Source organism: Bos indicus, chromosome 4 (assembly GCF_029378745.1).
Source record: "Bos indicus isolate NIAB-ARS_2022 breed Sahiwal x Tharparkar chromosome 4, NIAB-ARS_B.indTharparkar_mat_pri_1.0, whole genome shotgun sequence".
Taxonomy (NCBI): Eukaryota; Metazoa; Chordata; class Mammalia; order Artiodactyla; family Bovidae; genus Bos; species Bos indicus.
In genome coordinates, this window is record NC_091763.1 from 49910678 (window position 1) to 49925178 (window position 14501).

Genomic DNA, 14501 nt, shown 5'->3' on the forward strand with positions numbered 1-14501 from the left:
GTTCCTTTGTCACCTACCCTCTCCTGGATAAAGTGTGGCATGGGAGAGGGAGAGGTGCAGAGTGTAATTATAACCCCAGCCAGGCTCTCTCCACCGTAGCCTATACACAACTCTGCCCAAGGCACCATTTTTAATAATGGACATCAGCAGCAGCAAGTACAGAAGTGAAATATTACCAGCACAGCACTGATCACACAAATAAGAACAGAATTATCCAAAAAAGACTGAGCTACAATTTTTATTTTCTATATTTTTAAAGTAATTGATGAGTTGGATAATTTGTTACATTTTTTTTTTCTGAAACAGAGAATTCTTTGCTTCTTTGAAAAGAGTAGATATTTTACCTCTGTAGGACTGAAAATTCATTTTCACATCTCTTCTAATCTTTTGCTTCTACAATTGTAGAATTTTCTTTCCAGTTGCCCTAAGAGTAAATAAAATTTTACAGCTAGCTCTTCCCACTTTCCCAGAATAAAATATCTGAAGCCCAGAGAGGTTATCCACCCTCCTCCAAGTCAAAACAGAAGGACTGTGCATCGCAGCCCAAATTAGCATCCAGACTCTCAGCTCCCCCGGCATCTGTGAACCATGCCTCACTGGCTCTACGCAGCACTGATGCAAAGACACAGTAATGGGTTTAGCTCCAGTTTATGTAGAGAAAGCAAAGGACACTCACCTCTTTTCATTTTCCTTGACAAATCTAAACATGGTAAAGGATTTACATGGCACATAGATAACACAACAAAGATGAATTTGGTTAGCATAAACAATGATGCAAGTTGCTGTATATGTTATTAATCTCTGTGAAGTCTAGATGGTTAAAGGAGTTAAGATAAAACAAGCCTAACATTTTTTTAAAGCATACTGTTGACAAAGCTACAAAGAGATGACAGGCTACATTATAAATAGTAAATAATTTAAAAATGACATCAGCCTTTTAACAGATTATTTCAACAGTTTAGTTTTTGCTAATGATGGGGTATTTCCTCAGTAAATTCAAATAATTAATTTTATATGAGTGAATGATAAGCTAGAGCTAGAAAATTGACACACAGCATTATCTTGAAATTTTAGGGGGGAAAAGTGGTTGACTGGAACTTCACCTATCTTTCGGAACCAAACAACGTTGAAATAAACATATTTGGAATAGAAAACGGTATCTGGCTCTTTCATATTTCAAATGTAAAAGTCCTTTGATAGAGAGAATTTCATTTTTTTTCTGCATCTGTTTAGATCACATGACAATCGTGGGAGGCAATATTTGGATCATAGAATGTAGCTATCAAAAACCTAAGTAATGTTTAAAGTAATAAAGAAGAAATTAGTTTTTCCACATGAAAGAAAATCAATGATTAAATAAATTTAACATGATTATGGTGACTAAAGTAAAAATACCAAGTATAATGTGATAGTTTTCAGTTCTTGTTTGGCACATATATTAATAAATTTTCAAACATCAAACAATACAACATCGATATGTACTAAAACCAACTAGTACAGTAAGATTCCTAAAGCACAGTTAATTATTAACATCATAAAAACCTAATTTCCATATGAATTGTGTAACCAAGTACACTCTCTCTGTACTGTGCAAGCTGGTCCAAACACTGTATTTTCAGGATTCCCCAGAATTCAAGAGCATTTTGATGATAAATCATGCTGAACCCCACGATTCCTTATTGAATTCTGTGGACCTTCTCAACAGGCATTCAGTTAGGAGACTACACGCACACACTCATCACAATTTTGAAAAGAATGGAAGGCCTTCATACATGTCAGTTTTTAGTTTTATCCAATCATTAATTTTCTGCAGAGTTGTTTTTTCTTGACTTAATATTTTTGCAAGTTTTTTCATTTTTTCTTCATTTCTTTCTATGTACTTCAACCCTTCCAACTGCAGCTGATTCAACTTTTCATTTCGACTTTCATCTAGAGGTATGTTTTCACACATAACAGGATTAAATCTAAAATAGGTGTCAGGAGGTAATAGACCATCAAGCATTACATGGACTTCTGTTAAAACAAAGAGAGGACAGAGCGAATTAAAAAATCAAGTTATTCTGCAATGATCTAATTTTATTTAAATTACCCTATTTTAGGCAAATCAGAAAGCCTTGCTTATTTTTCACATTCTAGCTAATTAACGGCAGAAGTAAAGAATTCATAATATTGAATATAATTATGAAATGAAATTCAATTCCTGATATATACCATATAATTCTGTTAAATTAGGATCCCAGCTCCAGGACTCTTCTGTTTTCGGTCATACTGTTAGCCACTGCTGAGATGCCTTTTCAACCTTCCTTTTGTTGTTTTTTAATTTCCTGAGATCATCTTTATTAAGGTATAATTTATATACAGTAAGGTTAATAAATTTTAAATGTCTAAACTGCCAGGTTTTGACAATGGTATACACTTGTTTGATCACAACCACCATGACACAGAATATTGTCCATCACCCCAAAAGCTTCTTCATGCCTCTTTATGGTTGATTCCTCCCGTATCTTTTGCCTTTTCTAGAATTTCATATAAACAAACTTACAAATATATATATAGCTCTTCTGTGTCTGGTTATTGTTTCTACTCAGAAAAATGCTTTTGAAATGCATGTTGCGGTATGGATCAATAATTTCTTCCTTTTTATTGCTAAGTAGTAATTCAGTGTAGGGATATTACACAATTTGTTCTCTCTGGTCTGGGTCTGCTTCTCTTCAGTTTTCAGCTATTAGAAATAATCCTAAATCATTTTGTGGATATATGGTTCTATTTTTCCTGCATAAATACTCATGGATGAAACTGCTTGCTCATATGGTAAAAGTTTAATTATCTTATTAAGAACAACAACACTCTTTTCCAAATGGTTGCACCATTCTGCATATCAACCATTAGGATTATCTGAGTCCCACTGTTCTTTATCTTTGCGAAGACTTGTTATTGTTGGTCTTATTTTTAATCATTTTAGAAGGTGTGTACTGGTATCTTGTGGTTTTAATATTCATTTCCCTAATGACTAATAATGGAGAAGGCAATGTCAACCCACTCCAGTACCCTTGCCTGGAAAACCCCATGGATGGAGGAGCCTGGTAGGCTATGGTCCATGGGGTTGCTAAGAGTCGGACACGACTGAGAGACTTCACTTTCACTTTTCACTTGCATGCACTGGAGAAGGAAATGGCAAACCCCTCCAGTTTTTGCCTGGAGAATCCCAGGGATGGAGAAGCCTGGTGGGCTGCTGTCTATGGGGTCGCACAGAGTCAGACACGACTGAAGCGACTTAGCAGCAATGACTACTAATGAAAAATCTTTCATGTACTTATCAGTCCCCTGTATATCTTCTTCAGTGAAGCGTCTGTTCATTTTTTTCCATTGATTTTTTTGTTTTGTTTTCATCTCTATATATTCCTTATATGAAATATTGGAAGTATTTTCTATATGTTTTGCATCTGATTGTACATTTGGTTCTGATGATGGACACATTTTACTAATATTTGACTTCAGCAGATAGCTTGTCTCTTATTAAAAGTGTCTTTTGAAGAACAAAATTTATAACTTAATGAAGTCTAATTTATCTATTTTTCCTCTTATGTACTATCAAAGACTCTTTACCTAACCCAACGTCATTAAGATTTTCTCCAGGGTATTTTAGAAGATTTGCAGTTTTAACTCTTATATTTAGATCTATGATCCATTTCAAGTTAGTTTTTATATATGGTGTCAAGGGTCAAGGTTCAGTTTTTTAAATACAGTTATCTAATTGTCCTGGTACTATTTGTTGAAAAGATTATCCTTTCCTCTTTGAGTTACCTTTGTCAAAAATCTTTTGAGCACACATGTCTGGATCAATTTCTGCATTATTAGGTACCACTGATCTAATGCAAACACCACCCTTGCTTAACTGTAGTTTTACAGCCTCGAAGTCAGAGGGTCTAAGTCCTCTAATTTTGTTCTTTTAGAAAACTGTTTTGGTTACTCTAGGTCCTTTGCATACCCATATGAATTTTACAGTCATCGTGTTAATCTCTACCCCACAGAAAGTCCGTTTTGACTTCTCTAGCAGTTGCATGAAGTCTAAAACCAATCTGTGGTTTGCCAGCATAACAATACTGACATTTTGAATTCATGAGCACAGTTATCAATTACTTAGGCCTGCTTTAATTTCTCTCAGTAATGTTTTGTACTTTTTACCATCAGGTCTTGCATATAACTTTCAAAGGCAACTGCTGTTTTTATACATCAATAACCATCTAATACCAGCAATTACAAGTTTCACTCTAATTCTTCATTAACTAGAGTGTATGTGCACAAAGGCAGTATATTTCATATTTCTTAAACATTTCAAGTGAGCCAATAATGTGGTTTGCACAAGGTATACATAAAAGTATCATGAGACTGGGTAATCAAAGCTATCTTTTTCTAAGAAGACTGCTTATGGTAAGAATAGTTATTGATTTCATAACAAAATTGTAGATAGTGAAAAATTCAGAATGTCACTTTTTCTTGGGTTCAAAGTGAAAGTGAAGTTGCTCAGTCGTGTCCGACTCTTTGCGACCCCATGGGCTGTAGCCTACCAGGTTCCTCCATCCATGGGATTTTCCAGGCAAGAATATTGGAGTGGGGTGCCCCTTCCTTCTCCAGGAGATCTTCCTGACCCAGTGATTGAACCCAGGTCTCCCGCATTGTAGGCAGACGCTTTACTGTCTGAGCCACCAGGGAAGTTTCTTGGGTTATCATTTAATAAATAAACGTTTTTAGTGGGAAGTTTAAGATGCTCATATAGGCTGATGACTCAGTCAGGAATAAGATAACAGAGAGAGAATAAGATTCAGAAGCAAGGAGCTGTTAAGTGGGAACAATTCTTTTTTACAAATTTAATAACAGATTTCATGTAGGACTTAAAAATAATATAGTAAAATAAGAAGCTCTAGACCTCAAAGGCCAAAATTAGAAAGTCAACAAATACTGACTGCCTACTATGTGCCAGGCATTGTAGTCAACACAGTTAACTGGGTAAGTTTCTGCTTACATTCTGGTGGGATACAGAGATTAGAAAGTGAACAGAAAAGGGCTCTCAGGGAAAGTGACGTCTGAGCAGAGACCAGAATGAGGTTAAGGGAGGGACTCGAGCACATACTGATATGTGGGTAAGGCCTTACAAACAGAAGACAGATATCTGAGGCAGGGCCTTCTTAGGAAGTTGAGGAACAGCAAGAATTCAAGTGTAGCTGGACACACTTTACAGAGGGGACACAGCTTGAGAGAAGGGGAAGAGATGCATTCAAAGGCTAGGTCTTCCAAGGCCTGGTGAACTTCAGTTAATGAGGCTTTGGGGTTTTGTTCCAAGTGTGATGGGAAGCCTAGAGGGTTTGGAACCAGATAAAGACATGATGCAATTTACATTTTAAAGGATCACTTGGGCTTTATTACGAAGGCTAGATTACAGGGGCAGCCAGAGTGGAAGTAAGGACTTATTCTGATTTGCCTCCATGTTATTAAATAATCCAGAAGTACTCTGATTCTCTCCGTGTTATCCTGTGTTTATCTGAACCAACCTCTTTTTTCTTTTTCTTAAGAGTCTCCAACCAAGCCTTTGTGCTACTCCTGCCTCAGCTACTTCTCCAACTGTAAGGAGGCAAAGGTACCACTAGCTCCCACACAGAGAAGCTGCTACTGTAGAAATGAGTGAGGAGAAAGAGAAATGACAAAGACCTGCTCCCATGTGCTTCCTAAGCCTGCAATACAGACATAACAATGTACTTTTTGCAGTGAGCATCAGCACAGTCTACCAAAAACCGAATTCTAAAGGCAAAGTACATTAAGACAGCAAATAAACAGACTAACCTTCTGTGTCTGTAGCGCTGTTGATGACGTTGGACAGTTTGGTTTTTAGGCTCGTGTACGTCACGTTGTTTCTCACATCACTCTCGTAACGCCCAGTGCCCAGGGATACTATACACTCTAAGGGGACGTCTGGCCAAAGACATTTACACTCGTGCATTGCTAATGCGGAAGGGTTATTCAGGAGCAAACCTCCATCCTGCAAAATGTAAGTCAAACAAATATAGGAAGTAAATTTGAAGTGAAATTCTTTTTTACAAACGTGAAAACAAATTACATTTTCCACAGTTTGAAATTTACTCAATTAGGAAAACTGAACTATGTAATAAATTTAACAAATGATTTAAAAACAAGAGATTCCTTTAAAGTGAATTTATTTTATAAACTACAGCTACAAAAGAAGTCATATGAAAATTCACTGGCTCCACTGGCTTTATTAAACTTTCCTTTACTATTACGGAGGTTCTTTTTGAACTTTGGATTGCTCTGAATATTTTGTTCAAAATTACTCAAATGAACAGAATTACTTTTAAAGGTTTTTATTCTTGTTTAGTGGTTAATAGAGTCTATATAAAATCTGGCAAAAGAATTGTGGTTTTACCAAATAAATAAAGACCAGATCTTTCACAAATCCAATAAAACCAAATTGATTAAAGCAATTTAAGTTGAAATTTTATTAACAATACAATTTCAAAATATCAATTTCATTTACTGCAGATATAACCTAAACAAAGTAGGCAAGCTTTATATTTCTAAGCATTATCAATAATCTACATTATTTTGAAGAATCCACAAGGAAAGAAAATAATTTTCTAAAAGTTTATAGCTGTTCAAAATTGAGTAGATATATCATGTGAGGTTTGCCAGGAATGGGATAAAACGAATGATGCCCATACCATACTCCACTTCTAATTCAGCAGAAAGCTATTTCTTTCATTAAATTATTTTTATCGTCAATTCTATATTTATACTCTGCAACTTCTAATCATTTGGCTATTTTAGATGAAACATTTCATTATCATAAAAACTATAAAGAAGGATAGTTCCATTGGACATGAAACAACAGACTGCTTTCAAATTGGGAAAGGAGTATGTCAAGGTTGTAATTGTTACCCTGCTTATTTAACTTATATGCAGAGCACATCATGTGAAATGCTGGGCTGTATGAAGCACAAGCTAGAATCAAGATTGCCAGGAGAAAAAATAACCTCAGATACACAGATGATACCACCCTTATGGAATAAAACAAAGAAAAACTAAAGAGCCTCCTGATGAAAATGAAAGAGGAGAGTAAAAAAGTTGCCTTAAAACTCAACATTCAGAAAACTAAGATCATGGCATCATGATCCCATCATTTCCTGGCAAACAGATGGGGAAACAATGGAAACAGGGAGTTTAGTTTTTGGGGCTCCAAAATCACCACACATGGTGACTGCAGACATGAAATTAAAAGACACTTGCTTCTTGGAAGAAAAGCCGTGACCAACCTAGACTGCATATTAAGAAGCAGAGACATTACTTTGCCAACAAAGGTCCATCTAGTCAAAACTATGGTCTTTCTAGTAGTCATATATGGATGTGAGAGAGGGACTATAAAGAAAGCTGAGCGCCAAAAAACTGATTCTTTTGAACTGTGGTGTTGGAGAAGACTCTTGAGAGTCCCTTGGACTGCAGGGAGATCAAACCAGTCAATCCTAAAGGAAATCAGTTCTGAATATTCACTGGAAGGACTGATGCTGAAACTCCAATACTTTGGCCACCTGATGAGAAGAACTGACCCACTGGAAAAGACCGATGCTGGGAAAGATTGAAAGTAGAAGGAGAAGGGGATGACAGAGGATGAGATGGTTGGATGGCACCACTGACTTAATGGATGTGAGTTTGAGCAAGCTCTGGGAGTTGGTGATGGACAGGGAAGCCTGGTGTGCTGCAGTCCAAAGGGTTGCAAAGAGTCAGACATGACTGAGTGACTGAACTGATAAAGAAGGATTAAGAAAAGAGAAAAAGGGGATAAAAGAAAGGCAAACAAGGTTTAGCAAGAAGAGATAATAATAAAATTAATCCCCCATCAAAAGTTGCCAAGTTTTAGATGGTTTTAATAGCTTGCTTCAAAATTAAAATTTCTGTTCCTTAAACTTTACCTGATTTCCATCCAAAATAGTGCAGAAGCTGATATTTTTGGTATTCACTTCAGCCCAGTGGCAAGGCATACCACCCCTTAAGCCATTTACAGAGTTACTAGCCCACCCTTGTTAGATGAGAGCCTACTGGTGTTAGATGCCTTTTCTATCGGCAAGTCATTAGGCTAATGTAACATTTATGGCATCTCCTGAAGCCTTTCCACCCACAGTATTCATACTCACATTTACTTATTTATTGTGTACTTCATGTTTATCAGCCACTGCTTATTCTAAGCGCTGAGGTAAAACAGACTTGAAAAATAAACTTGTTAAGTAAATTGATACTTATCTTTTAGAGGTACACAGGATTGTGTTTTAACTGTATTACATCATGCATGTGCTTCTTAAAAAGCCTAATATCTGGATACTTTTTACTGCTTTTAATGTATATTTAATCATTTCACATCCTAAATCAGAATTTATACTGGAAAATAACCGATGGACCATACAAATGAATGTCTCTTAATCAACTCATGTTTAGTTTTTTTTTTTTGTTTTGTTTTTTTTAATTTTGGCCATGCAGCAAAGCTTAGGGGATCTCAGTTCCCTGACAAGGGACTGAACCTGGGTGATGGCAGTAAAATGCCAAATCTTAACTACCAGCAAACTCCCTAACAGGGTGTTTAAAAATTTGTCTTTTATTATGAAAAAAAATATATAACATGAATTTGGTCCTTTTAAGCATTTTTAAGGTTACAATTCAGTGGCATCAGTAACACTCAGAATGTTTTCCAAAACATTTTTATTACACCAAATAGGATCTGCAACCATTAAGCAAGGATTCCCCGTCCTCTCCATCCTATTTCTATCCTAATCAACTATTCATTCTTTATATATAAACTCAGAAGACTTCTTTGTAAAGCCAATCCTGACAAAATAAATCACATTTTTTATACTACTTCTTAACTCTGTATATATTTTTATTATTGAATTTATCATCTCATGCTATAACTGTTTATCTTCTAGTTTTGAGTTATTTGATGATAAGATCCAGGAAACACAAACAATATATCAGCAATTATTAAAAACCTTCATATTCTTTATGGTTAACATAATGTCTGGCACCGAGTAAGCACTCTCAACATTTTATCTAGTTAAAATGAATACTGTTAGCTGTGGCCTGGCACAGGCATAATTTAGCACAGAAAATGCTAGGCAGGCTCTTTCTGCTTAAAACATCCTTTACTTGGAAGGTTTATATGAAATATCATAATTTGTTTTAGGTTAATGTATTCTGAGTTCTGAACCCAACGTTTTAAAATGTAAATAAGGACTAAAAGAAATAATATATTAGAATCTGCAGAAAAACCTTTAGTGCAAACAAATTTATCAGGATCTTTCCCCAAAGACAGTGAAAAAATGATTTAATTTTGGAGGAGGAGGTGGAAAGAGAGAAGCGATATGCATATGATCAACTTCATTAAACTGTACACATAAAATATGTGTAGCTGTTAGAAAGAGAGAAGGGATAATTTTGTAAAAAGTAATTATTTCAAGATAAATATGATGCTACTTGGGTTGGGGAGACAAATAATACATTAGAAGCTATTCAAGAAGAATTCTTCCTACTTTATAGTTTCCCAGGACATCTAATAAACCTCGCAATACTGTAATAACATTCATCTCTTTACAAAGACAAATGAAATCTACCCATCCACCAACTTGTGCTTCAGTGTTGGTCACTCAGTTGTGCCTGACTCTTTGCAACCCCATGGACTATGGGAAAAGCCTGCCAGACTTCTCTGCCCATAGAATTTTCCAGGCAGGAATACTGGAATGGGTTGCCATACCTTTTTCCTGGGGATCTTCCCAACTCAGGGATTGAACCCATGTCTTCTGCATTGCAGGCAGATTCTTTATAGTCTGAGCCACTACGTAAGTCCCATAATTTATAATTTATACTTTACCTGATTATAAAAAGGATATGAACTTACATTAAAACATATGTCAGACATGACAGTTAAAAAGACATGACAGTCTCATTTTAAAAATGAGACTAGAAATACTGAATATAATCATTCTAAGAGCTAAGGAGAAGAGGATTGTAATAAATAGTGAGTTATAGTTCTGGCAACTTTTAAAGAGTAGGAAGGGAACTTTGCTTGAATGTTTTCTTTGTTTAAGCACTTAAGATCATTCATATCTTAGAATACTCTAATCAGCCTTACATGGTGTCTTTGGAAGAGAAAAATATGCCATTTCTTCAAGTATACAGAAAGAAATATGGAATAAGGAAAATATTTGCTCAAATATGGTTTGCTTAGATTCTAGATTCTATCAGAATATTCTTAAGTTAGATGTGCTAATCTTTCTGGAATCAAGTCATTGATTTACATGAAAGTATATTCTCTGCATATATGATTTTATGCATTATTTTTAAATTTTTTACAATTGAAGAACAGTTGATTTACAATATCATGTTAGTTTCAGGTGTGATGGAGGTGGTGGTGGTGTAATCGTTGTGTCTGCACAGCAATTCTTTTATATATATACATATGTTTACGAAACTAAGTATTTTCTTCTTCAGATTCTTTTCCCTCAGAGGTCATTACAAAATATTGAGCATATTTCTCTGCATAGTTACATGCTTTAAATAAAATTTATATAAATTATTTTAATCTGTAGACCAGCCTAAGTTCAAAGATTAAGGTCATCAAAATAAAAATTGCTTTGCATGGAAAGGAATATCACTAATCTGAAATGGAAAAAGAATTGCTGAATTATTTTAGTTTATGATTTGCATTCTATAGGACTAAATTAAATCTTAGAACTACTTCCTCTTAGATAAAGCATAAAGAGCAAACGAGAGAACTTCTTTTGGAGTCTGGGAATGTAGGGTCCTGAAACTTTCACTAGTATTTGGCATAACTGCAATTTTGTAGCATGACAAGTCTTCAAGTTGTAAGCTATAAACATTAACTATTACATTTCCGAATAAATTGTTATTTCTCCATTTATGACATGGTGAAAACACTATGGAATATGAAGAAGTCATTGTTACAAATGGCAACATATATATTAAAATCCAATTTTTATTTTGATCAGCAAATCTCGAAATAAAATGTCAGAACAAAGCTCTACAGCTAGCACTTTCTGCCCTGAGGGGGAGGAATAAAGCGAAGGAAAGCGAGAATGGGAAGTGCCTTACATAACTCTGCAATGACTGAGCTGACCAAGTAGGAAACAGTCTGCACTGACTCCAGAGACCAAAGGAACCGATTTTAATCTCTTAATTACCAAGATTATAATATTACTTCTGGTAAGACAGAAAGAAAATGAGATAGCTGAATGTAACACTTATAATATATCTAAGCTGGTACATAAAGTTATAGAAGATGAATTTGATAACAATGTTTTAGATATTATAACATTAACACATATATAGATGCTATGCATTTATATAAAAACTATGAGTTTTTGAACAATATCTAAAATTTATTATCAAAATAAGTTTTCTTCTCAACTATATCTGAATACTGAGCCAGGCAGGAAAGTTAAGGTTATCGATTCCATCAAGGAATTTTAAGTGTAGTAGCATATAACAAACTAAGCATACATTGAAGTGAAGTGGCTCAGTCATGTCCGACTCTTTAAGCATACATTAAAACATATATTTTGGAAGTTATCAGCTCAAAACCTTTGTTGACTTTTTTATCACTGAGTATAAACTATGAGTTAAGATTTTCATAAATAGTGGGAAAACTTGACAGGGAAAATAATTTATGATAAAAGTCTCTGTCAAAGAAAAAGAATATATCATTCAACATTATAGAACAATGTTCAGCTTAACAGATCACTTACCCATAAATTTTAAAATAGTATAATTATAGACAGCACCCTAACTCCATCAATTAACAGCTGCAACCCTAGTCTGGTCACTTAATTTTTCTTAAGTTTTCAATTTCTCATTTGCAAAATGGACATCACTCTATCTGCATCCTAAGCTGCTGCTGCTGGTAAGTCGCTTCAGTCGTGTCCGACTCTGTGCGACCCCATAGACGGAAGCCCACCAGGCTCCCCTGTCCCTGGGATTCTCCAGGCAAGAACACTGGAGTGGGTTGCCATTTCCTTCTCCAGCATCATAAGCAGTCATAATTAAATGAGGAAATGCGTACAAAGGACATTATAGGTGTCTAGCACCTAACTAACCTACTGAATGTTTAGTATTACTATTTTATTACATCTCCTTCCAAATACATCCACCAAAACTGTTAACAGACTGCATTCTGCATTTTTCGGGACTGTTTCACTTTTAATTTTTATCACATCTGGAAAGCCAGTCACACATACTACTTCATTTTTCCATCAAATTAAAATTATCGTAAATGGTCATGAATCTCATTTCAGAAGATACAAACGCATCTTTCCTAAAATACACTCTCAAACCAGAGAGTATTGTTAATTTAAGAAAAACAAACAGCTAAAAATATCCTATTTTATTGCACACACATCTTTTGCCACATGGAGACATGAGGAGAGTTTCCCTGGTGCATCCCTCTAAGTTCAGTTGTAAGTGCCGACTCTTCAGTCATGTCAAGTTTTAGAAGACAAGCCACACAGTCAACTTACTTGATGGAGATCATTTCCTAATGCATATTCTGCAAAGTAGCCCGGAGCAGCGGATGAGGCTCTGATGGCCTGCCACATTTTATACTGACAGCCTCCCAAATAGTGAGAGTTGATTCCAGGAAAATGTCCATAGTTTCTGAACACAAAGGCTTTTGGCGTTATCCCTCTGTTCACTATGGTACTTACTGCAGCGACCTAGTCGATTAAAAAGTGGACAATATGCATTGTAAGCAGCAATATTTGGGACTGTAAAAATTAAATATTTAGTGGTATGAATGAACATTGTACAACTGTACCTATCAAGGTAAAGTGTATAACATAACCCTAATGTTAAGCAAACAGAAGCAGATCCTTTTAAACAGGTTTTGTTTTTTTTTTTTTAATGGGAAAACAGTAACAAGGGCTGGGACAATTTTGAGAAATGCATTATGAGAGAACAGTAATAAAAGATATTCTTTGACTGCGTGATTTGATTAGCTACTTAAAAAGAGATTCAAGAAGGCATAAATTTGCAGACCTTTATATGATACTGCAGTAGTAGCAACAAACAAAAACTAAAGATGAATAATACACTAATTTCCTATCACTTATAAATCAATCTTTGTTCCTGTGCTCTTTGAAAGCATTATGACTTTAGTAACTGAAACTCTAACACAATAAACTAATTCTCTAGGCTTTTTAATCATAGTTAGTAACTGGTGGCTGGGTTTTTTTTTTTTTTTTTAATTAAAAAAACTAATCTTTATCACCTAGGGTCTCAGATTTTATCAGTATCAGTTGAATTTATATAAAATGTGATGTATCTATTAATGACCTGCTATATGAACTTTAAGAAGCTGAATGAATGGTACTGGTGAGGCCTAAGTTATTAGGGCTCTATGCCAAGTCCTGCAAGAGGCCTGTGTGCTTTGCTATTTTATAAACCAAAAGTCACATTCCAAGTTCCTGTGAGTGACCTAAGTGTGTCTGTAGGCCACTATGGATAAGAGTTGGCCATATACTAAAATCTAGAGTCTTTCCATTAACTGGTATACAGGCAGGCTCAATTACGAAAGGTGTGGGTGGTTGCCTCATTTATCAGGAGTGAATTACTTTTTGAGGTGGCTGCAGTTCCCTCACACCCACTCTTTTTTTTCTTTTTTAAAGTCTGGCAAGGCTCACATTTTAAGAACAAACAAGAAGCCCTGAAGACACAAGAGAACAAACAAGGGGTGTAGCATTCATCCTTGGGTCCTTTCCAACGATCTACTGCATCTCATCATCAAGGCCTCACATGGTCTGAAGGAGCTATCCCTCTAACCTCATTGCACACGCTGCCCTTGGATCCCTAGGGTCCAATCTCTAGGGCCTGCATTTCTGGAAGGCTCCTCTTGTATAGACTGTCCCCTTTGCCAGGACTGCTCATCAGCCCTTACACTGAAACCTCAAAGTACATTTCCTTACAGCAGTCTTCCCTCATGTCCTTGGTAAATACATGATTTCAGAGAACTGTTTTTGTGTTCCAAAGCACTTATTTCAGGAAAACTGCATCTCATTTGTGTGATCATTTGACTAATGCTTACTTTGCCCTACTGGACTGTAAACTCCATGTTGGCATTTACTCACTAATGTATCCAAAGTCCCCAGCACAGTGCTGACACATGGGGTACATAATTAATATCTAAAGAATGAACGAAAATATGTGTAAGCGGGAGTGAAAGAGCAACAGAGAGAGTTGTATCTGATTTTTCATGGTTACAGCTTGTTATTCAAGAATAAATACAAGCTGCACAGGATTCCTAGGTACATAAACCCTTATTCCTTAATCAAATAATGAGTCTTAATACAGGACACAGAACTCAAGCAATACTCAGATCACAAAATAAATAAAAAGAGGAGCCATACCAAGACACATTCTAGTAACACTGACATTTTTAA

At 35.5% G+C, this 14501-nt stretch overlaps 1 protein-coding gene across 3 annotated transcripts in view; it reads right to left on the bottom strand.

The window, feature by feature from the left end:
* Positions 1-222: 222 nt before the first annotated feature.
* PNPLA8 (patatin like phospholipase domain containing 8) overlaps positions 223-14501 on the bottom strand; it is a 50413-nt gene continuing 36134 nt past the window's right edge. For all 3 annotated transcript variants that reach the window (XM_019958703.2, XM_019958704.2, XM_070787782.1), the window contains 3 exons: positions 12585-12779; positions 5839-6034; positions 223-2013 (listed from right to left, as the gene is read on the bottom strand). In XM_019958703.2, coding sequence (XP_019814262.2) covers positions 1739-2013; positions 5839-6034; positions 12585-12779 — 666 coding nt within the window. In that variant the 3' untranslated portion in view covers positions 223-1738. The remainder of the gene's footprint in view (positions 2014-5838; positions 6035-12584; positions 12780-14501) is intronic.